The sequence below is a fragment of the Hyla sarda genome, chromosome 3 (assembly GCF_029499605.1).
Source record: "Hyla sarda isolate aHylSar1 chromosome 3, aHylSar1.hap1, whole genome shotgun sequence".
Lineage (NCBI taxonomy): Eukaryota > Metazoa > Chordata > Amphibia > Anura > Hylidae > Hyla > Hyla sarda.
The window spans coordinates 432,022,262-432,048,783 of NC_079191.1; the positions used below are offsets into that span (position 1 = coordinate 432,022,262).

The 26,522-nt window shown below is 43.7% G+C and overlaps 1 protein-coding gene and 1 long non-coding RNA gene across 4 annotated transcripts in view; one reads left to right on the forward strand and one right to left on the reverse strand.

Annotated features, from left to right (window-relative positions):
- The window catches only part of LOC130363132 (uncharacterized), a 51,984-nt gene extending 35,271 nt beyond the window's left edge, over positions 1-16,713 (reverse strand). Inside the window, exons 1-6 of one of the 3 annotated variants that reach the window (XR_008891733.1) lie at positions 16,618-16,713; positions 15,386-15,625; positions 13,946-14,076; positions 13,524-13,674; positions 7,688-7,752; positions 6,502-6,980 (exon numbers count right to left, since the gene is read on the reverse strand). This is a non-coding gene — a long non-coding RNA (uncharacterized LOC130363132). Of the gene's footprint in view, positions 1-6,501; positions 6,981-7,687; positions 7,753-13,523; positions 13,675-13,945; positions 14,077-15,385; positions 15,626-16,617 lie in introns of those variants that run through there. The other 2 variants (XR_008891734.1, XR_008891735.1) reach the window with 2 other exon arrangements.
- A 6,361-nt stretch (positions 16,714-23,074) lies between these two features.
- LEFTY1 (left-right determination factor 1) lies at positions 23,075-26,007 on the forward strand. The gene is made up of 3 exons (XM_056568515.1): positions 23,075-23,869; positions 24,006-24,245; positions 25,325-26,007. The coding sequence occupies exons 1-3, from the start codon at positions 23,682-23,684 to the stop codon at positions 25,662-25,664; spliced, it is 768 nt and encodes a 255-aa protein (XP_056424490.1). The 5' UTR covers positions 23,075-23,681; the 3' UTR covers positions 25,665-26,007.
- Positions 26,008-26,522: the final 515 nt, after the last annotated feature.

The window sequence follows — 26,522 nt, forward strand, 5'->3', positions numbered from 1 at the left end:
AACAGGCTCTCTCTCGTCAAATGCTGGAGTAGGTAGCGGTTCTGGACTGGCAGGACTTTGCGGGCATAGACTTTGGTGACACAGGTGGTCTGGAGACTGGAGTATAGACTGGCACCAATTTGTGACAGAACGGGGTGCTGTTGTGGAGACTAAGGTTGGTTTTACCAGTCCCGGTATTGGCGCAATACAGAAGATTGCAGATTAGCTGGGAGAGAACACTGGAACATCTATGGATGGATGGATGCCTTCTCCTGCACGTATTCCCTCGTAGGTCTGACTGCTGGTTGTGAAGGTACTGAGACCACAGGTAGGTTTTCTTTATGACATAGATTGATTCTGTTACGATGGACAACTTGCAGCTCGTACCCAAGTTTTTGTACACGTCAGAGTCTGGATAGGGTACCGCCGTCACTGTATATGGTTCTGTCTCCCAGATAGAGTCCAGTTTATGAGTTCCGCAGCCAGACATTGTCACCTAACTGGAGGGGTTTGGCAGAGGCATGACGGTTATAAGCTTGCTGTTGTCTTTGTTGAGCCTCGCCGATCTTTTTGCCAACAATCTCTTTTGCTTCTTAGATCCTTATTTGATAGTCAGAAACCCACTCCATGGAGGCTTGCGGGGAGCTATTGAATGGGGCCTGAAGCCCAAACGTTCGGTCCTTCGGCAGCTTCCCATTCCAACCCATCATCAGGTAGAAAGCAGTGTACCCTGTAGAACATTGGACAGTGTTGTTGTAAATCTCCAACAATTCGGGCAACAATCGGGGCCACTCTTCCTGCTTGGATACAGAATCTGCTCACAACATGTGGATGAAGACTTGATTGATGTGCTCAGAGAGCCCGTTCCCTTGAGGGTGGTAAGCTGTAGTCCGAAGTATCTTACAGGCGTGGAACTGACACAGCTCCTGGAAGAGTTGGGCCGTTCCTCGGTCCGTTAGGACAGACTTTGGTCACCCAAGGGTTTGTAACCAATTGCAGTAGAACATCTGGGCCACTGTTTTGGCTGTGAGTTCTTTAACAGGTACTAAAACAACCCATTTCGAGTAGTGATCCACCATGGTGAGAGCATAGGTGAGACATGGTCTAGCGCGACCAACTGACTAGGCCTTTCACTCTGGATGGAATGGAGGGGTGTTCTTGCGTCTTTGCACACATTTTTGGTGACGTTGTAGACTGCACACTCACTGCCCCATTTCTCAATGTCGCTCCACATCCCAATCCAGTAGAGTCTTCGTCTGACAGTAGCCTCGGTCTTGTGGACTCCAAAGTGTCCCGACTGATCATGTTATGCGTTGATCTCATCACCGCGTCTCTTTGGGGAACCAGAATCTGATGAAGTCGATCACCAGAGACCGGATCCAAAGAATTCCGGCACAACAGTCGCTTCCTCTGTCACCATAGACATTTCAACTCGTAGTCACAGTGCTACTTGTAGAGTCTTCCACGTGTATAGGTCTTCTTGGACCTTCTCGCACCTGTTTTCACCGTCCCATGGGTGGTCACAACATTCTGATTCACAAACTTCTGGCTTCTGGTAAAATGGGGGCATCTCCATTTTACCACTTCCCACTTCTTCGACAGGTGGTTCTTCGCCAGGGGTCATCCGAGACAGTACATCGGCATTGACATTTGACTTGCCGCTCCTGTACTTGATGGTCAAACTGTAGTTGGCCAATCTTGAGGCTTAACACTGCTCGATGGTACCCAACTTGGCAGTATTGAGATGGGCCAATGGGTTGCTATCTGTGTAGACAGTAAATGGCATGGCAGCCAAGTAGTCCTTAAACTTTTCAGTCACGGCCCATACAAGGGCTAGAAGTTCAAGCTTGAAGGAGCTGTAGTTTGCATCATTTGGCACAGGCTATTACTCACCCTTGTCCTCCTTGAACTTGGGACACGACAGCTCCCAGAACTTCAAAGCTGGCATCAGTATACAGCCGGAACCGCTGACTGTAGTCTGGAGATGTTTTAGAGCTCGGAACGCTGTCTCTTGCTCTTCGGCCAATTCAACAGATAATCTTCCACAGTAGTTCTCCTTCGCCATACCCTGCAAGAGAGCTGTGAGGGGTTCTGCAATCTGGGCGAAGTGGGGAATAAAGGGACGGTAGTAGCCGGAAAACCCCAGGAAGCTCCTGACATCTTTCACCGTGCACGGGGTATGCCAGTTCTTAACTTCCACTTTTTCAGGATTAGGCTGGACTCCCTCTGTGCTGATAACATAACCGAGGTAGTGTACCTGCAGCTTAAGTAGATGACACTTTGACAGCTTGATCTTCAGCCCATGCTTGATCAGGACTTGGAAGACGTCTAACAGATGACTGAGGTGCTCCTGGTAAGACTTGGACACAATAGGATACTTTGAACGTTCAGATGGCCCAGGCACCGCTCCATCAGACACTAGAATGTAGCAGGGGCATTACATAGTCCAAACGGCATACTCATAAACTTGAACAGTCCCATGGGTGTCACAAAGGCGGTCTTCTCTTGGTCCTCCACATCTTCCCTCTCGTCTTCGACAGGTGGTTCTTCGCCAGGGGTCATCCGAGACAGTACATCGGCATTGGCATTTGATTTGCCGCTCCTGTACTTGATGGTGAAACTGTAGTTGGCCAATCTTGAGGCTCAACTCTGCTCGATGGTACCCAACTTGGCAGTATTGAGATGGGCCAACGGGTTGTTATCTGTGTAGACAGTAAATGGCATGGCAGCCAAGCAGTCCTTAAACTTTTCAGTCACGGCCCATACCCGCTGGATAAGTCAAAGGTGAAGAAAGCAGCTGACCCGAGGGCTGTGAGTGACTCTTTGATTCTTGGCAGAGGATAAGCGTCCTTATATGTGACATTGTTCAACTTCCTGTAGTCGACACAAAAGCGCATAGTTCCATCCTTTTTCTTGACCAGAACAAGGGGTGCCGCCCAGGGACTCTGACTTTCTTGAATGACATCCGCCTCTATCATGTCGGCCAGCATCTTCTTGACAGTCTGTTACATGCCTGTCGCGACCAGCCAGTGTCTTTCTTTAATAGGTGGACTGTCACCGGTGAGGATTCTGTGCTGGATCAAAGACGTATGTCCAAAGTTTTTGGGATGTTTACTAAAAGCCTTGTGGTGCCTTTTGGTGACGTTGATTACTCCCTTGACTTGATCCCTTGGGGTAGTATCATCTCCTACTTGGAGTTGCGCCCACCAGGGCTCAGGAGTACTTGCACCGGATCCTTCAGCCACTTGGGCCACACGCTGTCGGGCTACCTTTCATTCTGTTAGGATGTCCCTTGACTCTATGAGATACAGCTGGGTGACTGGGGTGTATTTAGGTAACACAGTAGCAGCATCAGACAGATTGACTAACCGGACTGGGACTCTCCCATTGGTAACTGTGACAAGGCTTCTCGCAGCTCGGACAAGGGATGATCTTCCAGTGTCATAGGCTCCAGCAGGGTCTGATAGTCCTTGTTCCTTACTCCAAGACGTGCACGGCACCAGATTATGGTCTCTGTGTTAGGTTGCAAGGTCACCGACCTGATGTCTTGTACTCTGGTTACAATTTTTACATAGGGGCAGGAGGCGACATAAAGTGCGAGTCCTGACTTAGGTCATTTGGGGTTTGGACCTGGTGACTGTTTTCCTGAGGGCCGGTCCGCGACCTCAGTGGAAATCCGTTTAAATCCCAGCACTGCATCTTCCAATGTTCTAACTTATTGCAGTAAGTACAAAAGGGCCTTTGAGTCCCCGAGGGCCTATTGCAATTGTGGGGGTTAAAATTGCAAGGAACAGGAACAGGGACAGGTTTTCTATGTGAGGGCTGTTCACGGTCAGGTGGAGTGGCCCGGGTGGCAAGCTCCTTCACCGCCTTAGTCAACTGTTGAAGGTCCTGCTTAACAGTTTGTAGGTCAGAGGCTGTGATGACTGGCAAAGCAGATGATACTGGGGCGAGGGCCGGTGATGGTGGTGGTATGGGCCTAACTACCACCCCTAGGGGCTCTTGGACAGGTTTATAAAATTCCTCTTAAAAGTGGGGAAGGAAAAATTTGGGTTTTGGACTGCTAACATTCTCAATTGGGCTTTGTCCCTCGTATTATGAGCCCCATCGATTAATCTGTCCATTAACACCTTGTTGCCCTGTTCAGGAGTTATACTATCTAGTTTTTGGACAGTCTCTAGGGCATTCTGTAGGGCCACGGCATAAGCTCTTAAAGCCTCACCTGGCTTCTGTCGCCTTTCATACAGCCGGAGACGTACCTCTGACGGAGAATGTGACTCAAATACCTGGTACAGTCCTTTAAAGATCTGCTCTACAGTTGCCTTCTCGGAGGTTGGCCAGGTGCGGACTTCCTCTAATGCTGACCCCTGTAGTTGTACTGTGAGCAATGGCACCTGTTGATTAGGACGGAAAGAGTAAAAGATAAACAGACTCTGGATTCTTTCCTTGAAATCCCTCAAGGTGAAGGGGTCTCCATTGTAGGTAGGGAGGACAGGGTTCCCCATGAAAACCGGGGCTGACGCTGGAAAACACAGGTTGTTGATGTGGACTTCAGGCAGTACTGGCAGCATTCCGGTCGCTGGGGCTGCAAATGATCCCGCTGCTGAAGATGAAGGAGCACCTTCGCCTGGTGGATCTGGAGAGCTGAGTGCTGACATCTTGTAGACTTTTTTGAGTGCGCCGTCACTTTAAGAAGAACTGAGTGCACTGTCACTTTAAGAAGAATTAAGTGTGCTGTCACTTTAAGATGAATTGAGTGCACTGTCGCTTATAGAAGCTGGTTGAGGTGCTGCAGTGGCTTAGTCTTTGCTGGCTGAAGCACTCTGAGGGGTGCTCCCCCTCTATTTTGCAGTTACCCGGTAATACTGTTGGGCACTAGAGGTTAACGTGGCTAATTACCGGCACCGGAGACTGGATACTGATGCCCGCAGGTACTTTCAGAGCCTGCGCTGCAGCGGGTGCCAGCTAATAGACAGCAGAGCAGGACGAAGCTGCCAGAACCTCCAATATGGCTGCACCCAGGGAACTTCCTCTATTGGTCCGGCCGGTAAAGGGTAGATGTTATAACCCAAGGGGCAGATGTTATTAAAGGGGTACTCCGGTGCTTAGACATTTTATCCCCTATCCAAAGGATAGGGGATAAGATGCCTGATCGCGGGGGTCCCGCCGCTGAGGACCCCCGTTATCTTTCACGCAGCACCCCAGTTTAAATCAGTCCCTGGAGCATGTTCGCTCCGGGTCTGATTACCAGCGACCACGGGGCCGTCGGCGTGTGACGTCACGCTCCGCCCCTCAATGCAAGCCTATGGGAGGGGGTGTGACAGCTGTCTCTTTAACCCCTTCTTGTCATGACGCCAGGGCTTGGTTTTGCATTAACCACCCGAAGGTAATACCACTGGTCCTGGGCTAGGCACGGGGGCAATGAAGACACTGAAGCCAAGTTATGGACAAACGGTAGCTTTACTGAGGGTAGACAGATGACACAGTCTATGCAGTACAGCCAATATCCCAAGGAGGTGACCAGTGACACAGGGGGCCCTCGCAGGCTTGCTGGGACTTGCAGTAGCTAGACAGGCCATGGTGACTAAACAGTAGACTTGACTGACGTGATGACTGACAATTAGATTACTTTGGCTTACTTGCAATTAACAGGTGGCTGCAGACTTTAGGCTTGAGGCCTCCAATACTCCGGACACACAAACTGAGACGACTTGTCTACACTGGACCTTAGGAACTAAGAGAGAGTTTGCAGCCCCTCCCCTGGTTATATAGGGGGGCTGTGCAAGGAGCCCATAGGTCACTTGGGGGATCACCTGGTCACTAGAGCCTCCTGGGTAACAATCACATGGTATAACAATTAAAGAAACAGTACAATATTAATATCACAACGTATATACACAGGGGATAATAGGACATGGAGAGACTCTGCCTAACAGGGCATGAGAAGTACGGGAAACACCATCCCTTACTGGGCCACCACATTTGCATTACTAGTGATATATCTCATCACTTTAACTTGTTTAAAGCACAACACTTGGCAATCAATGAGCTAGTCCATGATCACAAATTAATCATCTAGCTCGCCGACAAAGGTGGGGCAGTTGTGATCATGGACCGCCCAAAATATCTAACTGAGGTTACTCGCCAACTGGGTGACAAGGCCACCTATTTGGAGTTGAACTCTGACCCGAAAAATAATATTGCACGGAAAATCAGTAGTTGTTTAGGACCTGCCTTGAGTGAAGGTATCATTGATAAAGCATTATTTGAATTTCTAACTGTTACATATCTAACTACTCCTTTACTTTATATTTTGCAAAAGATTCACAAATTGGTTGTTAATCCTCCAGGTAGACCCATTGTCTCCGGGAAGGAATCAATAACGAGCCATATTTCAATTTTCCTTGATCAGGTTTTGAGAACATATGCCTATAGATCGAAATCATTTATCAGAGACACAGCTGATTTCCTGAGCAAAATGTAACCAATCAATGTTCCTCCTGACACCATTGTTGCCTCTCTGGATGTAGCCTCGTTATACACCTCGATCCCATATGAGGCGGGGGTGGAGGCAGTGCGACAGGCCATTACACCAGACTTTACACCAGAGAAATGTGCTTTTATTATGTCTTTACTAGAAATTGTATTGAAGAACAACTATTTTTCATTCAACAACAAATTTTATTTACAGCTCTCCGGGACCGCCATAGGAACGAACATGATGCCCACTTACACCAACGTGTTCATGGCGGCCCTGGAGGAAACCTTTGTCTATCCGTGCCACCACTTCAGCCATGTGCTGGGGTGGTGGCGCTTTATAGACGACGTATTTCTTATCTGGACGGGTACTCACACACAGCTACTTGATTTTCTGACATTTTTAAATAACATGGATGATCACATTTCTTTTACTCTTACCTCCTCAATGGAATCAGTACAGTTTCTGGATACGCTGGTCATGGTTAAAGATGATCGGTTGGTCACAGATCTGTTTATCAAACCTACAGATAGCAACTCAGTACTCAGATACGAAAGCCATCACCCAAGACCCATGGTGAGATCTCTCCCAGCCAGCCAGATGATGCAAGCACATCGCATGATTGGGCTGGAGGGGAGGATCGAACCAGTTCTGGAAAACATGACACACAATTTTGCAGTTAGGGGCTATCCCCCAGATTTATTACATCAGAGTAAAAATAAGGTCTTGGCCATGGACCGCAATGAGCTTATCCACCATTCAGGCAAAAAAAAAAAAAACACAAAGAATAGCGTTCATATCTACCTATAGTGAGATGCTGAGGCAGTAGCCAGGGCTGTACGTAAACAATGGTCAATTATGAGTGATTGCTTTCCAGACATTCCTGAATTCCGTTATCCTGCACTAATGTCATACCAGAAACCGCCAAGCTTACATGATAAGCTAGTTAAAACTGACATATCCACGAGTGTAGGAGGCAAATCTAGATACTTGTCTAACAACAAAAAGGGTTAATTTCCTTGTGGATCTTGAATCAGTTGTCCGCGTATGATCAAAGGTTCTACTCTCCATCATCCACAAACACATAAGAAATATGATGTACATCTAAATTTGTCATATATGTGTTATTCTGCCCATGCCCGAAATTATATGTAGGACAAACTACTTTGGAATTCCGGACCCACCTCAACCAACACAGGTACTTCATATGGAAAAAACGTATGGACTTACCTGTGTCCAAACACTTTGTTGAGGCGGGTCATACGGAAGATGATTTATGTTGGTAGACCATATTCCTGTGTCAAAACGTGGAGGTGATAGAGTGAGTTTACTTAAAAACAGAGAACTTTTTTGGGATTTTTGAGTTGGGTACATTATGCCCTAATGGTCTCAACATTGATTTTACAGTAACTCCTTCCATTTATGAAGCCTAATGATACTTTGATATGTGATATATGATTTTTTTGGATACATGTTTTATGGTAATTTATTCTTTGACATAAGGTAGTACCGTATTTTTTGCCCTATAGGACGCACCGTCGTATAAGACGCACCCAATTTTAGGGGCAAAATCTAAAAAAATAAAGATTCTGAACCCAATAGTGGTCTTCAACCTGCGGACCTCCAGATGTTGCAAAACTACAACTCCCAGCATGCCCGGACAGCCGTTGGCTGTCCGGGCATGCTGGGAGTTGTAGTTTTGCAACATCTGGAGGTCCGCAGGCTGAAGACCACTGCATAGGAGGTAATACTCACGTGTCCCCGCCGCTCCGGACCAGTCACCGCTGCCCTGGATGTCGCTCCATCGCTGTCGCCGTGTCCCCGTCGCTCCGGAACGTCTCTGCTGCCGGCCGGGTATCTTCGCTCTCCGTCGCCGCCATCACGTCGTTACGCACGCCGACGCACGTGCGCGACGACGTGATGACGAGGAAGGAGAGCGCCGGCCATACAGGGGATCCCTGAACGGAGAAGACACCGAGGAGGCAGGTAAGGTCCCTCCCGGTGTCCTGTACGCACTAACCCGGCTGTTCAGTCAGGCTGTTCGGGACCGCCGCGGTGAAATCGCGGCGGTCCCGAACAGCCCGACTGAACAGCCGGGTTAGTGTTATTTTCACTTCAGACGCGGCGGTCAGCTTTGATCGCCGCGTTTGAAGGGTTAATACATGGCATTACCGCGATCGGTGATGTCCTGTATTAGCCGTGGGTCCCGGCCGTTGATGGCCGCAGGGACCGCCGCGATAGGGGTGTATTCGCCGTATAAGACGCACCAACTTTCCCCCCCCAGTTTTGGGGAAGAAAAAGTGCGTCTTAAACGGGAAAAATACGGTAATTCCATGATAATAGAGCTACTGTAGTCCTCACGGTGGAGTCATCCCCATAATAAGTTATGTGGTAGAAAAAGTGATCGCATATTAACCTGTTATCAATATTTTGTGGTATACCTCTATTTATACTTTTTTTTTCCCTTTGGTTCAGATTTTGAAGCTTTTGGTGGCATGGTGAATGAATTTGAAAACCAGGCTAGCGTTCATAACTGTTGTAATTTTGATATATACTTGACTATGATAGATTTTACATACACATGTTGGTTTTTCTTTGGAAATTATTTGATTAACACCTTTTTCTTGATTTTGATTTGATCACATTTTTATTTGCATTTTTTTTCAATTTTTATATATTTTTTGTTCTTATACTTTTTATTTTATTTTTTATAATTTTTTATTTTATTCATACACTTCTTTTTCTGCTCTTGTTCACATTCACACTATTCACAATACACCATTTTTATCTATAGATATTATTAATTCATAATAACCCTTATGATATCTGCTCATCTACATATAACATTTGTTCACACTAGATATACATTTTTTGTTTTTATCAGGTGTGATTTTCACACGCATATTTAGTATTGGTTCGCACTATATTCACAGCATGCGATAGATATAGATAAGAGATCATAGATAGATATGAGATGGATAGATAGATAGATAGATATGAGATAGATAGATAGATAGATATGAGATAGATAGATATGAGATAGATAGATATGAGATAGATAGATATGAGACAGATAGATAGATAGAAAAAATATCCGCAGCACACACGTATTCTACTATTAAGTTCCCTACACTCGTGTTTTTTCTGATGGAATAAACCACCGTTTGATTTTTTTTTACTAATACGTGTGTGCTGCGGATATTTTTTCTATTTTTATATGGACCCCTGACCAAGGTCTGGACTCTGCGTGCACCTCTGAATCATCTCACTTGGATTGGATAGTGCTGCTTTCATCCTAATTTTTAGATAGATAGATATGAGATAGATAGATAAAAACACATGAGTAGATTCCCCGACTAATTTAACAATACTGTACATGCTTACATACACAGACAAAGACACACACAAAGACATACTTATGTGGTTAACTACAATTTGTATATGTGTATATATATATATATATATATATATATATATATATATAAATAAGCATGTACTTAGATGTGCATACATGTACTATGTAAGCTTACGTACATACTTACATACACACACACATACACATTTAAAGACTTTGAGCTATCCTGTACAAGACAGCTAATTTACATAACATACATATACATATATTCACCCCATTAGTCTGTAAGCTCATTCCTCCTGTTTGAATATTTTGTGTGTAATTCTGTAATGTCTGATTCTTGTCTTGATACTAAGTGCTGCGGAATCTGTATAATTATTATTATTACATAGTACATACACATTTATTGATACATACACACACATTTACATACCGTACATACATACACACATACATTTACATACCGTACATACACACATACATACATTTACATACCGTACATACATACACACATACATTTACATACCGTACATACATACACACATACATTTACATACCGTACATACACACATACATACATTTACATACCGTACATACATACATACATACATTTACATACCGTACGTACGTACATACATACACACACATTTACATACCGTACATACACACATACACACACATTTACATACCGTACATACACACATACACACACATGTCTATACCGTACATACACACATACACACACATTTACATACCGTACATACACACATACACAAACATTTACATACCGTACATACATACACACATGTCTACACAGACATCTTCTTTCCAGGCTTAGATCCATCTTCCTAATGCCCCATTACTGTTTACCGTCCATATTTCACTTTGTTCAGCCAGTGTAATCTCCTGTCTGACAGGCTACAAGCACCACTGAGCTCCCAATACACAAACCAGGCCAGAGCCTTCCCCAAATTCCAGGCTGCCTCTGTTTGCATGACAAGAGGAGCTGATAAATCCAGCAATGGGAACAGCACACTGTGAAGTGCCCCCAATCCACATCTCATTCTCCGCTCACTTTGTTTGCTCATTAATTTTATGCTATTTGCAGATCCCATAAAGCCGCCGCTGCAATCCACAGAACTGAGCGAGGGAAAAAATAAAAAGGGGGCCCCCCACCTGACCCGGGGTCATTAGGCCAGGCATGTAGAGTATCAGTGCCAGACATAAAGCCTGTCGTGGGCCAATGAGGCCTCTCAGACAAGTGTAAACAGCGCGGGGCTCATGACATGTAGGTATCCATGTCTGGAGATGTCAATTCCAGCATCTGCTGTCTGGGAGACTCCGAAAACTTGTCCGAGTGTCAACAATGGCAATTCCTAAACTTATTCTTCCTCACCCGGCGGGCCTCGTCTTATTGTCTGCTTTCCCACAGCTGCTTGATAAAAATTCTCAAAAATGTATGCAACTTTTTGCCCATATTAGTGCAAGTTGCGGCCCTACAACTATTGCTTTCAACAGGGGGGAGAGTGGGGTTCGGGGTAGCACCGCGGCCCTAACAAAGTTATTGCTTTCAACACAGGGTGCCTTCAGCTGTTTCACCACCACAACTCCCAGCATGCCCTGACAGCCAATAGATGTCAGGGCAAGCTGGGAGTTGTGGTGGGGAAACAGCTGGAGGCACCCTGTATAGATGAACTAAGGGCGGAAGTGTCAGCCCCAGCAGGCATCAGTGACGTAGTGCTTGCTGGGAAAGTCTGCCTGGTAGTGAGCACACTACCAGGCAGACTATATTTTTAATATAGTAAAATAAAATTAAAAGGGAGGGAGGGGGTTAGGGATAGATGGGCAATAAGCAGGGACAGGAAAAAAAGAAAAAAAAAGAAGGTGGGAGTTACCCTTTAAGACTCCTCCCCCCCCCCCCGCCCCATAGTGGACAGGATCTGGTACCTCCAATGACTTCTTCAATGTATCCTTATGATTCTATTATGAGTTGGTATGAGTTGAGCATTGAGGGCCAGGTTGGCTTACCATGGTGTCCCAATAGTAGGGCACTATATGATCACCTAGATTCTGTGTGACCTATAAAAATTGGACACCTTTAATGTCAGATGATTTAAGACTTTAGTGAAACGGTGGCCCTCCAGATGTTGCAAAACCTCAACTCCCAGCATTTTTGGACTGCCGAACACCTGTCTGCCTCTTCCAGAGGATCCATACTGATTATGAAAGGTAAATCAAGGCTTCCCTTTTGCAAAACTTCAACTCCCAGCATGTCTGGACTGCCAAACACCTGTCTGCCTCCTCCAGAGGATCCATACTGATTATGAAAGGTAAATCAAGGCTTCCGTTTTGCAAAACTTCAACTCCCAGCATGCCCGGACAGCCTACGGCTGTCCGGGCATGCTGGGAGTTGAAGTTTTGCAAGATCTGGAGGGCCATAGTTTGACACTGCTGATCTAAGTAAAATAGTAGTCTCCAACCTGTGACTGTCCAGCATGCTGAGAGTTGTAGTTAATCTCAGATGGAGAGCCACAGTATAGATCACTGCCTTATACCCTATGGACATTTTGAAAGACATCTTCTTGAACACAAATAAAAAATTTTAGACTTAAAATTACAGCCTAATATATTCTTAGGCCAAAAAGCAAGATACCAATTGACAAGTTGTAAATTGTTTCCTCTTATGCTCCAGTATCTTACTTTTGCCCTGTTGATCTGTTGGGGGGGGGAGTTTTGCATACATATAGACAAGAAGCGTCATTCGGCTGACAGCCTAAAACAATAGTGTCCATAAAGAAAGAGTAAATGAGTTGCCTCAATTTTAACTATTATTATTATTTTTTTTTATAATTTTCTATAATACTTATACAACCAGTACTACTACTACTAATAATAATAATGACTAAGTTTTTTTTAAATTATTTCTCTTATTCTTGTTATAATTATTATATCAAGGTCAAAGGTAAAATAAATTAGATTAGCCAAATACTTACAACAGCTATATGTCACAATAAAAATTTTTTTTCCAAAAAAATAAATAAATAAAATTATATAAAGAAAAATCATCGGTAGTTCCAGTATCTTGTAATACCTTTTTTATTGGACTAACAAGATATCTTGTTAGTCCAATAAAAAAGGTATTACAAGATACTGGAGCTACCGATGATTTTGCTTTTTGCATCACTGGACTAATACGGCTATTCCTAACTACTATATATATATATATATATATATATATATATATATATATTAATTTTTTTATTTATCTATTTATTTTGGAAAAAAATAATTATTGTGACATATAGCTGTTGTAAGTATTTGGCTAATCTAATTTATTTTACCTTGATTTAATAATTATAACAAGAATAATAGAAATAATAAAAAAAAACTTAGCTATTATAATTATTACTACCAATTATCTGATGGTTTTAATTTGAAGGAACACACACACATATACATACATTTAAAAAAAAAAAATATATATATATATATATATATCTATATCTATATATGTGTGTGTGTGTGTGTGTGTGTTCCTTCAAATTAAAAGCATCACATAAATGGTAATAATAATAATAATATGATAATATTTATTAATATATTATTAATATCATTACTTGCCTTCATGTATGCTAGGTACTTTTATGGGTAAGCAGCAAATATACATTTTTATTTATTTATTAATGTATTATTATTATTTATTTTACTTACTTTTCTTAAAGGACGTCTGTAAAGTTAAAGCAGGTTGCGACCGCTGCTCTCTGCTGACGGACAACTTGGGTCCCCATTCTCAAAATTGCAGCATACCCAGCAGTCAGAACATCTAAAATAGTTTTGCTGCATTCATGGTTTTCCAAAGTGTCTTAAGAATAAAAAAAAATTTTTTTATGAAAACTAAATTGATAAAAGCAAACATTAAAAAAAAAAAAAAGCTATAAAAAATACTTCTGCAGTAATATTCAAAGAACTATTAGCCGCCTATTTATATGGTGAGAAAAAAAAAAGAAATATTAGGTAAGAAAATAGAAACTATGAATAGAAAAATAAGGTTAAAAATCAGAAAAAAAATATATAATTTTTTTTACAGCTTTACGCAATGTTTTAATTATTATTATTATTTTTTTTTAATCCACCTATTGTTTTAGTGAGGACAAGATCGTCAATGATGTGTTGTTAAGTTTTGTAGACAGAGGTTTGTTCCAGTGGGACCTGCTGCCAATCTTTTGTACATAGGTACCGGCCGAACCTGTTAGTCATCTATTCCCTGGGAAAAAAAAGGATGTGTAATGCATTGGAGCCAACTGCTACTGAATGTGTATGTCAGCTCAAGGTCTATAAGGAGCCAGGAAAGCCAAATAAAATCATCTTTGCTAATGTTTGATAAGTTTAATCTTTGCCACATTTATGCCACATCATTTTTGGTTATGATCTAAACAAACAATATCCCCACAAAACATATAGATGATTTCCATTGTGACTAAATTCCGTAGAGGCCGTCTTGGCCTATTGACTCATAAAATGGCCATAAGATGTGTAGGTGAAGGAGTCTACAGTGTAAGGTCCTAAAAAAGTTGCCTCTAAGTAACCTGAAATATCATGAATGTTAAAAGTGGAATAAGATAGTTAATATAAGGCACTTAGAGGAAAGTCAGGGACCACTGGCACCACTGCTAAGCAAATATACAGCTATTGCCATAATTGGAGTGGTAGTTCGGTTGGCGTAAGGGGTGCACAAAGATGAAAACAAATGTTGGCACCCATCATATAAGATACATTTTTTTTTTAGTCTTCATTAAAAACCGCTGACTACCGGAAAGGATAGCTGAAGCTGCGCAGCGTGAAAGCTATAAGCCTTGTTTCGTCGTCTCCCGCTTCCTTTTGGTCTCTGACAGCTGAAGCTGCACTGGGTGAAAGCTACAAGCCTTGTTTTACGGTCTCCCGCTTCCTCTGGCAGCCAAACCTGTGCGGGGTGAAAGCTACAAGCCTTGTTTCGCGGTCTCCCGATTCCTTTGGCAGCCGAAGCTGCACGGGGTGAAAGCTACAAGCCTTGTTTCGTGGTCTCCCGCTTCCTCTGGCCTCTGACAGCCAAACCTGTGCAGGATGAAAGCTACAAGCCTTGTTTTACAGTCTCCCGCTTCCTCTGGCCTCTGACAGCCAAACCTGTGCAGGATGAAAGCTACAAGCCTTGTTTTACAGTCTCCCGCTTCCTCTGGCCTCTGGCCAGAGGAAGCGGCAGACCACGAAACTAGGCTTGTAGCTTTCATTCCACACAGCTTTGTGGTTTTAAACGAAGACCAAATAAAAGTTATATTTTTTGGTGAGTGCCAAAGATTTTTTATATTTTTGGTTGAAAGTAGTCACAATATTGTTCACAGTCATCGTCAGAATAAATATTAACCAAAGAACCTCGAGAACTAAGACCTAAAAACACTGTTCACATTTTAGAATTCTAAAAGTTAATTGTTAAACTTCAAAAGTTCAAAAAAAAAAAAAAAAAAAAAAAAATTCTAAAGTTCGTGGCAGATACAAACCGTGAAAACAAATGGCTCAGAGGGGAATAAGTTATCACTAACCTGCCAGTCACCGGGTTCACTTCCTATCTGCCGAAATCATATCCTTTCATGGCTCCCGTCTGGGAATTAACACCTATTGAGGAGGAAGGTACAGACATAACAAAAAATCATCTGTCACAGGGAGGACTTTGTTGAATGGAGTGGTGGACCGGGATCAGAAGCCGACTGTCGTCTATGATTTATATGGCACTGACCAATATCTTTATACAGGTAGGAGGAGGCCATAAGGTCATACAGTAGCTAAAAAAAAAAACACCAATGCTTCAATCTTTGGTAAGGACCCATTGTTTAAAATCCACTAATGCAACATAATCCTTAACACTTGGTGAAAAGCCCCCATCATTCCTGTGTAAGAATTATCTGCCCTGCAACAAAAGACATTTACATATAATATGGACATTACAGCCATCGCTGGAGTGCCGCTTGTTGCTTTCGTTGTACATATATATATTACAAAAAAACTGTAAATTACAGTATATATCTATTATACAAAAATAAATTATTTATTACATTTTTTTTCATATATTTTACATTTATATTTCTAAAAGAACTTATTTTTGAGTTATAAAACAAAATATTACTTAAAAGGTTTTATAACCTTTAACGTAATATTTTGTTTTATATGTACAACTTTATAAATAATAAAAGTTAAATATACTAAAAAAATGTAAAAAATTTCAGGTAGAATTCAGGTAAAATATATATATATATACTAATATTCTGTAATTTAAAGGTTTTCAGTTTCCAGACATGTGAGAGTAAATAATAATACAGTGGAGTAAAACACTGTAAAGAAACCATCTATCTATCTATCCATCTCATATCTATCTATCTATCTCATATCTATCTATCTATCTATCTTATATCTATCTATCTATCTATCTATCTAGCAACAGGAGAATTTGTTTGGTTGTATCTATCTTTGGTTGTATCTATCTATCGATCATCTATCTCATATCTATCTATCTATCTCTTTCATATATTTATCTCATATCTATCTCATATCTTTCTATCTCATATATATTTATCTCTTATCTATCGATCGTTCTATCTCATATCGGTCTCATATCTTTGTATCTATCTTTCTATCTCAAGTCTGGAAACTTTAATTACTAAAAAACTGTAACTTACAGAATAATATATATTCTGCTTATTTATCTACGTATCAATCGATCTCATTTCTCTTAATCTATTTATCTATCTAATATCTATCTACACTTTAATATTCTTACTTATAGGTTTTAACTGCATCTTTTTTTTCTGTAGTGTTGCTCCATTTTTCTACTTCACAAAAAATTAGAACAGCTGCTAAAAAAAACTTCATGAAAAATAATATCTGTCACGATGCCGGCTGGCAGGTAGTGGATCCTCTGTGCCAGAGAGGGATTGGCGTGGACCGTGCTAGAGGATCGGTTCTAAGTCACTACTGGTTTTCACCAGAGCCCGCCGCAAAGCGGGATGGTCTTGCTGCGGCGGTAGTGACCAGGTCGTATCCCCTAGCAACGGCTCAACCTCTCTGGCTGCTGAAGATAGGCGCGGTACAAGGGAGTAGACAGAAGCAAGGTCGGACGTAGCAGAAGGTCGGGGCAGGCAGCAAGGATCGTAGTCAGGGGCAACGGCAGAAGGTCTGGAATCACAGGCAAGGAACACACAAGGAACGCTTTCACTGGCACTAGGGCAACAAGATCCGGCGAGGGAGTGAAGGGGAAGTGAGGTGATATAGGGAAGTGCACAGGTGTAAACACTAATTGGAACCACTGCACCAATCAGCGGTGCAGTGGCCCTTTAAATCGCAAAGACCCGGCGCGCGCGCGCCCTAGGGAGCGGGGCCGCGCGCGCCGGGACAGAACTGACGGGGAGCGAGTAAGGTACGGGAGCCGGGGTGCGCATCGCGAGCGGGCGCTACCCGCATCGCGAATCGCATCCCGGCCGGAGGTGGTAACGCAGCGCCCCGGGTCCGTGGAACCGACCGGGGCGCTGCAGTGAGGGAAGTGTAGCGAGCGCTCCGGGGAGGAGCGGGGACCCGGAGCGCTCGGCGTAACAGTACCCCCCCCCTTGGGTCTCCCCCTCTTCTTGGGGCCTGAGAACCTGAGGATCAGACTTTTGTCCAGGATATTGTCCTCAGGTTCCCAGGACCTCTCTTCTGGACCACAACCCTCCCAATCCACTAAAAAAAAAGTTCTTCCCCTGACCTTTTTAGAGGCCAAAATCTCTTTGACAGAGAAGATGTCCGAGGAGCCGGAAACAGGAGTGGGAGGAACAGATTTAGGAGAAAAACGGTTGAGGATGAGAGGTTTAAGAAGAGAGACGTGAAAGGCATTAGGGATACGAAGAGAAGGAGGAAGAAGAAGTTTGTAAGAGACAGGATTAATTTGACACAAAACTTTAAAAGGACCAAGATAGCGTGGTCCCAACTTATAGCTCGGGACACGGAAACGGACATATTTAGCGGAGAGCCATACCTTGTCTCCAGGGGAAAAAATGGGAGGAGCTCTTCTTTTCTTATCTGCGAATCTCTTCATGCGAGAAGAAGCCTGTAAGAGAGAATTTTGGGTCTCTTTCCATATGGTGGAAAGATCACGAGAAATTTCATCCACAGCGGGCAGACCAGAGGGCAAGGGGGTAGGGAGGGGGGGAAGAGGGTGACGGCCGTACACCACGAAAAACGGAGATTTGGAGGAAGATTCAGAGATTCTGAAATTATACGAGAATTCGGCCCAAGGTAGAAGATCTGCCCAGTCATCCTGGCGGGAGGAAACAAAATGTCGTAAATAGTCACCCAAGATCTGGTTAATTCTCTCTACTTGTCCATTGGATTGAGGATGGTATGCAGAAGAAAAATTTAATTTAATCTTGAGTTGTTTACAGAGAGCCCTCCAGAATTTAGACACAAATTGGACGCCTCTATCCGAGACGATCTGTGTAGGCAACCCGTGAAGACGAAAAATGTGTACAAAAAATTGTTTAGCCAACTGAGGCGCTGAAGGAAGACCAGGAAGAGGGATGAAATGTGCCATTTTGGAGAATCGATCAACGACCACCCAAATAACAGTGTTGCCATGGGATGGGGGTAAGTCAGTAATAAAATCCATGCCAATCAGAGACCAAGGTTGTTCGGGGACAGGTAGAGGATGAAGAAAACCAGCGGGCTTCTGGCGAGGAGTCTTATCCCGGGCACAGATAGTGCAGGCTCGCACAAAGTCCACCACATCAGTCTCTAGAGTCGGCCACCAATAGAAGCGAGAGATGAGTTGCACAGATTTCTTGATGCCCGCATGACCTGCGAGATGGGAGGAGTGACCCCATTTGAGGATCCCAAGGCGTTGGCGTGGAGAAACAAAGGTCTTTCCTGGAGGAGTTTGCCTGATGGAGGCTGGAGAAGTGGAAATCAGGCAGTCAGGAGGAATGATGTGTTGAGGAGAGAGTTCAATTTCAGAGGCATCTGAGGAACGAGAGAGAGCATCGGCCCTAATGTTTTTATCAGCAGGCCGAAAGTGAATTTCAAAATTAAATCGGGCAAAGAACAGAGACCACCTGGCCTGACGAGGATTCAGCCGTTGGGCAGACTGGAGGTAGGAGAGGTTCTTGTGATCGGTGTAAATAATAACTGGAAATCTTGATCCCTCCAGCAGATGCCTCCATTCCTCAAGTGCTAATTTAATGGCTAGAAGCTCTCGATCCCCGATGGAGTAGTTCCTCTCCGCCGGAGAGAAGGTCCTGGAAAAAAAACCACAAGTAACAGCATGCCCGGAAGAGTTTTTTTGTAGAAGGACAGCTCCAGCTCCCACTGAGGAGGCATCAACCTCCAATAGGAAGGGTTTAGATGGGTCAGGTCTGGAGAGCACGGGAGCCGAAGAAAAGGCAGACTTGAGTCGTTTAAAGGCGTCTTCCGCTTGAGGAGGCCAAGACTTGGGATCGGCATTTTTTTTTGTTAAAGCCACAATAGGAGCCACAATGGTAGAAAAATGTGGAATAAATTGCCTGTAATAATTGGCGAACCCCAAAAAACGTTGGATGGCACGGAGTCCGGAGGGGCGTGGCCAATCTAAGACGGCAGAGAGTTTATCTGGGTCCATTTGTAGTCCCTGGCCAGAGACCAAGTATCCTAGAAAAGGAAGAGATTGGCATTCAAACAGACATTTCTCTATTTTGGCATAGAGTTGATTATCACGAAGTCTCTGAAGAACCATACGGACATGCTGGCGGTGTTCTTCAAGATTGGCAGAAAAAATCAGGATATCGTCCAGATATACAACAACACAGGAGTATAGTAGATCACGAAAAATTTCATTAACAAAGTCTTGGAAGACGGCAGGGGCGTTGCATAGACCAAAGGGCATGACCAGATACTCAAAGTGTCCATCTCTGGTGTTAAATGCCGTTTTCCATTCATCCCCCTCTCTGATGCGGATGAGATTATAAGCACCTCTTAAGTCCAGTTTGGTAAAAATATGGGCACCTTGGAGACGATCAAAGAGTTCAGAGATGAGGGGTAGGGGGTAGCGGTTCTTAACCGTGATTTTATTAAGACCGCGGTAGTCAATGCAAGGACGTAGAGAGCCATCTTTTTTGGACACAAAGAAAAATCCGGCTCCGGCAGGAGAGGAGGATTTACGGATAAAGCCCTTTTTTAAATTTTCTTGGACGTATTCAGACATGGCAAGAGTCTCTGGGACGGACAGAGGATAGATTCTGCCCCGGGGTGGAGTAGTGCCCGGGAGGAGGTCAATGGGACAATCATAAGGCCTGTGAGGAGGTAGAGTCTCAGCTTGTTTTTTGCAAAAAACGTCCGCAAAGTCCATATAGGCCTTAGGGAGACCGGTTACATGAGGAAGCACAGGGACACGGCAAGGTTTACTGGGAACCGGTTTTAAGCAGTCCTTGGAACAAGAGGGCCCCCAACTCTTGATCTCCCCAGTGGACCAATCCAGGATTGGGGAATGGAGTTGAAGCCAGGGAAGTCCAAGAAGGATTTCAGAAGTGCAATTGGGGAGGACCAACAGTTCAATCCTCTCGTGATGAGATCCGATGCACATTAGAAGGGGCTCCGTGCGGAAACGTATAGTACAGTCCAATCTTTCATTGTTTACACAATTGATGTAGAGGGGTCTGGCGAGACTGGTCACCGGGATGTTGAACCTGTTGACGAGAGAGGCTAAGATGAAATTTCCTGCAGATCCAGAGTCCAAGAAGGCCACAGCAGAGAAGGAGAAGGCAGAGGCAGACATCCGCACAGGCACAGTAAGACGTGGAGAAGCAGAGTAGACATCAAGGACTGTCTCACCTTTGTGCGGAGTCAGCGGACGTCTTTCCAGGCGGGGAGGACGGATAGGACAATCCTTCAGGAAGTGTTCGGTACTAGCACAGTACAGGCAGAGATTCTCCATGCGGCGTCGTGTCCTCTCTTGGGGTGTCAGGCGAGACCGGTCGACCTGCATAGCCTCCACGGCGGGAGGCACAGGAACAGATTGCAGGGGACCAGAGGAGAGAGGAGCCGGGGAGAAGAAACGCCTCGTGCGAACAGAGTCCATATCCTGGCGGAGCTCCTGACGCCGTTCGGAAAAACGCATGTCAATGCGAGTGGCAAGATGGATGAGTTCATGTAGGTTAGCAGGGATTTCTCGTGCGGCCAGAACATCTTTAATGTTGCTGGATAGGCCTTTTTTAAAGGTCGCGCAGAGTGCCTCATTATTCCAGGATAATTCTGAAGCAAGGGTACGGAACTGTACGGCATACTCGCCAACGGAAGAATTACCCTGGACCAGGTTCAACAGGGCAGTCTCAGCAGCAGAGGCTCGGGCAGGTTCCTCAAAGACACTTCGAATTTCCGAGAAGAAGGAGTGTACAGAGGCAGTGACGGGGTCATTGCGGTCCCAGAGCGGTGTGGCCCAAGCCAGGGCTTTTCCAGACAGCAGGCTGACTACGAAAGCCACCTTAGACCTTTCTGTGGGGAACTGGTCCGACATCATCTCCAAGTGTAATGAACATTGGGAAAGAAAGCCACGGCAAAACTTAGAGTCCCCATCAAATTTATCCGGCAAGGATAGTCGTATTCCAGAAGCGGCCACTCGCTGCGGAGGAGGTACAGGAGCTGGCGGAGGAGATGATTGCTGGAGCTGTGGTAGTAACTGTTGTAGCATAACAGTCAGTTGAGACAGCTGTTGGCCTTGTTGCGCAATCTGTTGTGACTGCTGGGCGACCACCGTGGTGAGGTCAGCGACAACTGGCAGAGGAACTTCAGCGGGATCCATGGCCGGATCTACTGTCACGATGCCGGCTGGCAGGTAGTGGATCCTCTGTGCCAGAGAGGGATTGGCGTGGACCGTGCTAGAGGATCGGTTCTAAGTCACTACTGGTTTTCACCAGAGCCCGCCGCAAAGCGGGATGGTCTTGCTGCGGCGGTAGTGACCAGGTCGTATCCCCTAGCAACGGCTCAACCTCTCTGGCTGCTGAAGATAGGCGCGGTACAAGGGAGTAGACAGAAGCAAGGTCGGACGTAGCAGAAGGTCGGGGCAGGCAGCAAGGATCGTAGTCAGGGGCAACGGCAGAAGGTCTGGAATCACAGGCAAGGAACACACAAGGAACGCTTTCACTGGCACTAGGGCAACAAGATCCGGCGAGGGAGTGAAGGGGAAGTGAGGTGATATAGGGAAGTGCACAGGTGTAAACACTAATTGGAACCACTGCACCAATCAGCGGTGCAGTGGCCCTTTAAATCGCAAAGACCCGGCGCGCGCGCGCCCTAGGGAGCGGGGCCGCGCGCGCCGGGACAGAACTGACGGGGAGCGAGTAAGGTACGGGAGCCGGGGTGCGCATCGCGAGCGGGCGCTACCCGCATCGCGAATCGCATCCCGGCCGGAGGTGGTAACGCAGCGCCCCGGGTCCGTGGAACCGACCGGGGCGCTGCAGTGAGGGAAGTGTAGCGAGCGCTCCGGGGAGGAGCGGGGACCCGGAGCGCTCGGCGTAACAATATCATTGTAATCCAAAACAATAATTTACTTGTAGTCAAATTTTAACTAAAAAGATAAGAAAGCATGTTACATTTTTCAAAAGTTTTCATTCAACGTGACCTTGATATTGTGAGATAAAATAAATATTTACAATTTAATAGTAATAAAAAAGAATACATTTAAATTGCCTTATTAGAGATATAGCTGTTGTATAATACTCCTTAAATAAAAATGTGATTTTGATATTTGGTGTTATGCAATTTTTACATTTAGGTAAAAAAAATTAAATTTGAAATTTGCTATTTTGTTTTAAATAAAAATTATACAAAAAAAATTAACTAGCAATAATTAGCAACTTACAAGTTATTGTAAGTGCCTTTTGGTGGCTGTCCCATAGAATAGCCCTAATTATTAGTGTATTTCTTGTCTGAAGATGAAGCTAAGAAAAGTGTCAGACTCCTAATGGGGGTGATGTTGTCCTGTTGTCTTAGCCCTGCTTCTTCTTTTACATTATTGGCTGTCACAGCAGGGTGCCCTTCAGTCTCCTGATAAAAGGAGGACTCTGACTGCTCTCCATCAGAAACCTTATGCTTGTGCAAGGAAGAACAAGAAGGCATCACCTCATCCTCCTCACGTATTGGACTTTTCTCTTGGGTTAGAGAATAATGAACACCGATCTGGTTATGAGACTCCTCTGGCTCCTTGGTACCTTCCTCATATCTACAACCTGTGGGTTTACTCCTGACAACCTCAAAGACGCCATGTTAAAGAAACTCAACCTTAAGGAGGTGCCAAGGCTGGTGAAGAGAGACATTGACAATCTGGTGGTCCCAACACACATCCAGAGCAAGTATATCTCCATGCTTCAAAAGCACAAGGAGAGGACTAAGAGATCTCTACCCAGCTTGGCTGGCATCCTCAGGGGAATCCCAGGCAATGCAGGTAGGTTCTTGTATTTGGCTAAGGGTGACAATTGGAAATAAGTGAAAACTAGTTATGTCTAATATTACTGATAAACCATCCGCAGAGTAAAGTGGTGTGTAATGTGCTGGTGTATGTGGGGTGGTGCACCAGGCTAGACTGTGTTTACTGTCTGAGATACCAATCCATTACACAGTGTATTGACATTGTTATGTTAGACCATAAGGCCTTTCATGTCTCGATCCAGACTGTTGATGTATGTTGGTATGTAAATGACAGAGTGATGGCTTCAATAACATGTGCCCCTCCCTGGTAGAGTATTGGAACCACTAAACACTTATTGACATGGTATTTACTAATTCCTTGTAGATATCTCTGGTGAAGTCATCTATGCAGATCCAACCAAGCAAACCTTAGTGTTCGGAATGGAGTCCAGGATTCCCCAAAACAGCGAAGTGACTATGGCAGAACTAAAACTCTTCAAGTTGCCCTTCATTGCCAAGGGGCTTCCTGACAGACGATTGCACAGACCAGTCAACAATGCCAGGGTCAGTGTCTACTACGTGGAGATGATGAAAGATGGAAGCAACAGGACTTCTCTGGTGGATTCCAGGTAATGCAGCTTTCAATCATTCACAGCAATGGTGCTAGAAGAAGTATTATACGAATGACTCTACGTTTATATATATACTTTTATATGTTCTTTATACATTTGGAATTAACGGGATGTTTTATATTTATATTTGTAGACTTGTGCCCATTATGGAATCTGGCTGGAAGAGTTTCGACGTCACCCACGCTGTGCAGTACTGGTTGAGAAGCAAAGGGCAATCTAATATGCATCTGGAAATTAGAGTGGATGGAGAGAGACATGGGAACTACGCTGCGGAGATGGCAAAACTGGTCCGATTCACCACCCAAAATCCATCTGACAATGCAGTGGGCAAACCAGAGCTGGTTCTCTACACGCTTAATCTGGATGACCACGGGTAGGTTCTTGTCTTAGTCTAATCATTTCTTTGATGAGCACACTTTATAAGTAGTAATAGTAGTAGCAGAATTAGAGAAGTAGTAATAAAATAGTTGAAGTAATAATATAATAGTAAAAATGAATATAATAGTGGAAGTAGGAATTGTTATATAATAAAGTAAAAATTTACATATTAGTAGAAGATAAAATAATAGAAGCAGTGACAGTAAAGTATTACTAGTTATAGTAGTAATATGAAAGTAGTAAAAGTTAATATAATGGAAGCAGTAGAAGATAATATATGAAAAGGAAAAGTAACATAGTAGCAGCAGAAGTATTTAGTAGTAATAATATAATAGTAGAAGCAGAAATTCGTATGGCAGTAGAAGATAAAAAATAGAAGCAGTAGTAGTAAAGTATTAGTAGTTGTAGTAGTAAAATAAAATTAGTAAAAGTTAATAGTAGAAGTAAAAATCCTAATATAACAGTACAACATAAAATAATAGAAGAAATAGTAGTAAAGTATTAGCAGTAATATGATAGTAGTATTATTTTATATAAGAGAATATGCATTAGAAGATAAATTAAAAGAAGCAATAGTAGTGGTGGCAGTATATAGCAGAAATAATATAATAATAGTAGCAAAAGGAAGCAGTAAAAAGGTGTGACAATACCACACAATTGCAATCTGCATAATAATACACATAAAAGAGCATAACAAGAGCCAAACAATATGAATATACAAAAGCACAAAGACATCAAACATATAATAGCCCTTTAGTATTAGTTAGAGGAAGTCACCCATGTTTGGGGTAAACAAGACACAATTTGGAAAATTTTGAAATTGGATAAAACACTAAAAAAAAAAAAAAACAAAGTCACCATATATGGAGTTTTATTTATGTATTAATCTATGTTTTAAGATATTTAAAAATCAGTGATCAGTGTAGCTTTATAAAATAGTAAAATGTACACATAGAAAATAGATGTAAAGATGATAAAATAAAAAAAAAAACACAATAAAATACAATAATGATACTAGTAACAGTATTAATTAGGTATTAATTAATAACGTCTCTTTCGTTTTTTATATTTTAGTGCCCGTGGAGACTGTTCAGCTCCAGGAGCCAAGAAAGACCACATCTGCTGCAGAGAAGAATCATTTATCAACTTCCGGGAGCTCACCTGGACCCAGTACTGGATCATTGAGCCAGCGGGTTACAATGCGTTCCGCTGTACCGGAGGCTGCCGTCAGCCCCACGTTTCGGCCCTTAAATTCCGCTATGGGGAGAGGATCTGTGCCGTAGTAGAAAGCTCACCCTTACCAGTCATGTATTTAGTCAAGAAGGGCGACTACACAGAAATAGAAGTGGCAGAATTCCCTAATATGATCGTGGAGAGATGCGGTTGCACCGCGGACAATATTTCCATCATCTAGCGGCGTGGCCCTGTTGTGTCGCTGGATCGTGCACAGTACTTATCGATGTTTGATTGATGTCTGCATCGTGAACTTCCCCACGGCTGGCAAACTCTGCCGGAAAAGAGACCGAACGCATGAACTCTTCTATCCCAGACGTATGTTCACAGAATGTTAATCATGGCCGTGTAGAAGCACTTACCTGTATATAGCGCATGTATATTTATCACTGACACTCGGCATGGTGACCGATGTGATTTTTTCTATTTGTCTTATATGTTATTTTAGGCAGACTCCGCAGGTCTGGACACACATTAATAAATTACTTTATTACATATGTGCTTATATTTGTATTCATGGACAAGTGTGCAATTCTCCTGCAGTGCTCCCACAGGCAAAATGAAGTATTACACACACTATCTCCCACTGAAATGTAGAGGCTTTACATGTAAAGCATGGACGTGCTGGGTCCTCCACAGCAAGAGATGCTCTTTGTAGCTGCCTTGGTTAGGGTATGTTTATACAGGGTGGATATGCTGAATACTTTAAGTAACTGAAAATATGCAGCATTTTTCATGCTGGATTTATTTTGGTTTTGCCACTGTAAATTTTGGTGCAGATTATGTTAATATTGTAGAAGCAAAAAAAATATTGGATTTTGCGGCAGAACTGCAGGTCAGTTTATGCACAGAATTTGTGCAGATTCTTAATGGAGGGTGTGGAAGAGATTTCTATGAATCCCATCCACTTTGCTGCTACTGTAATATGCTGCAGATTTTCTCGACTGTGACACCCCAGACATCCGGTGCACAGAGGGAAATTTGCTCCGTGCTGGATGACTGGAGATGCGAGGTGGAGGCGTGACTTTACGGCTACTCC

Excerpts from the sequence above, each read along its gene's own strand:
- LEFTY1 (XM_056568515.1), top strand. The coding sequence starts at position 23,682 with ATGGAGTCCAGGATTCCCCAAAACAGCGAAGTGACTATGGCAGAACTA. Across the intron at positions 23,870-24,005 it reads ACTTCTCTGGTGGATTCCAG|ACTTGTGCCCATTATGGAAT; the intron begins GTAATGCAGCTT and ends TTATATTTGTAG. Across the intron at positions 24,246-25,324 it reads CTTAATCTGGATGACCACGG|TGCCCGTGGAGACTGTTCAG; the intron begins GTAGGTTCTTGT and ends TTTATATTTTAG.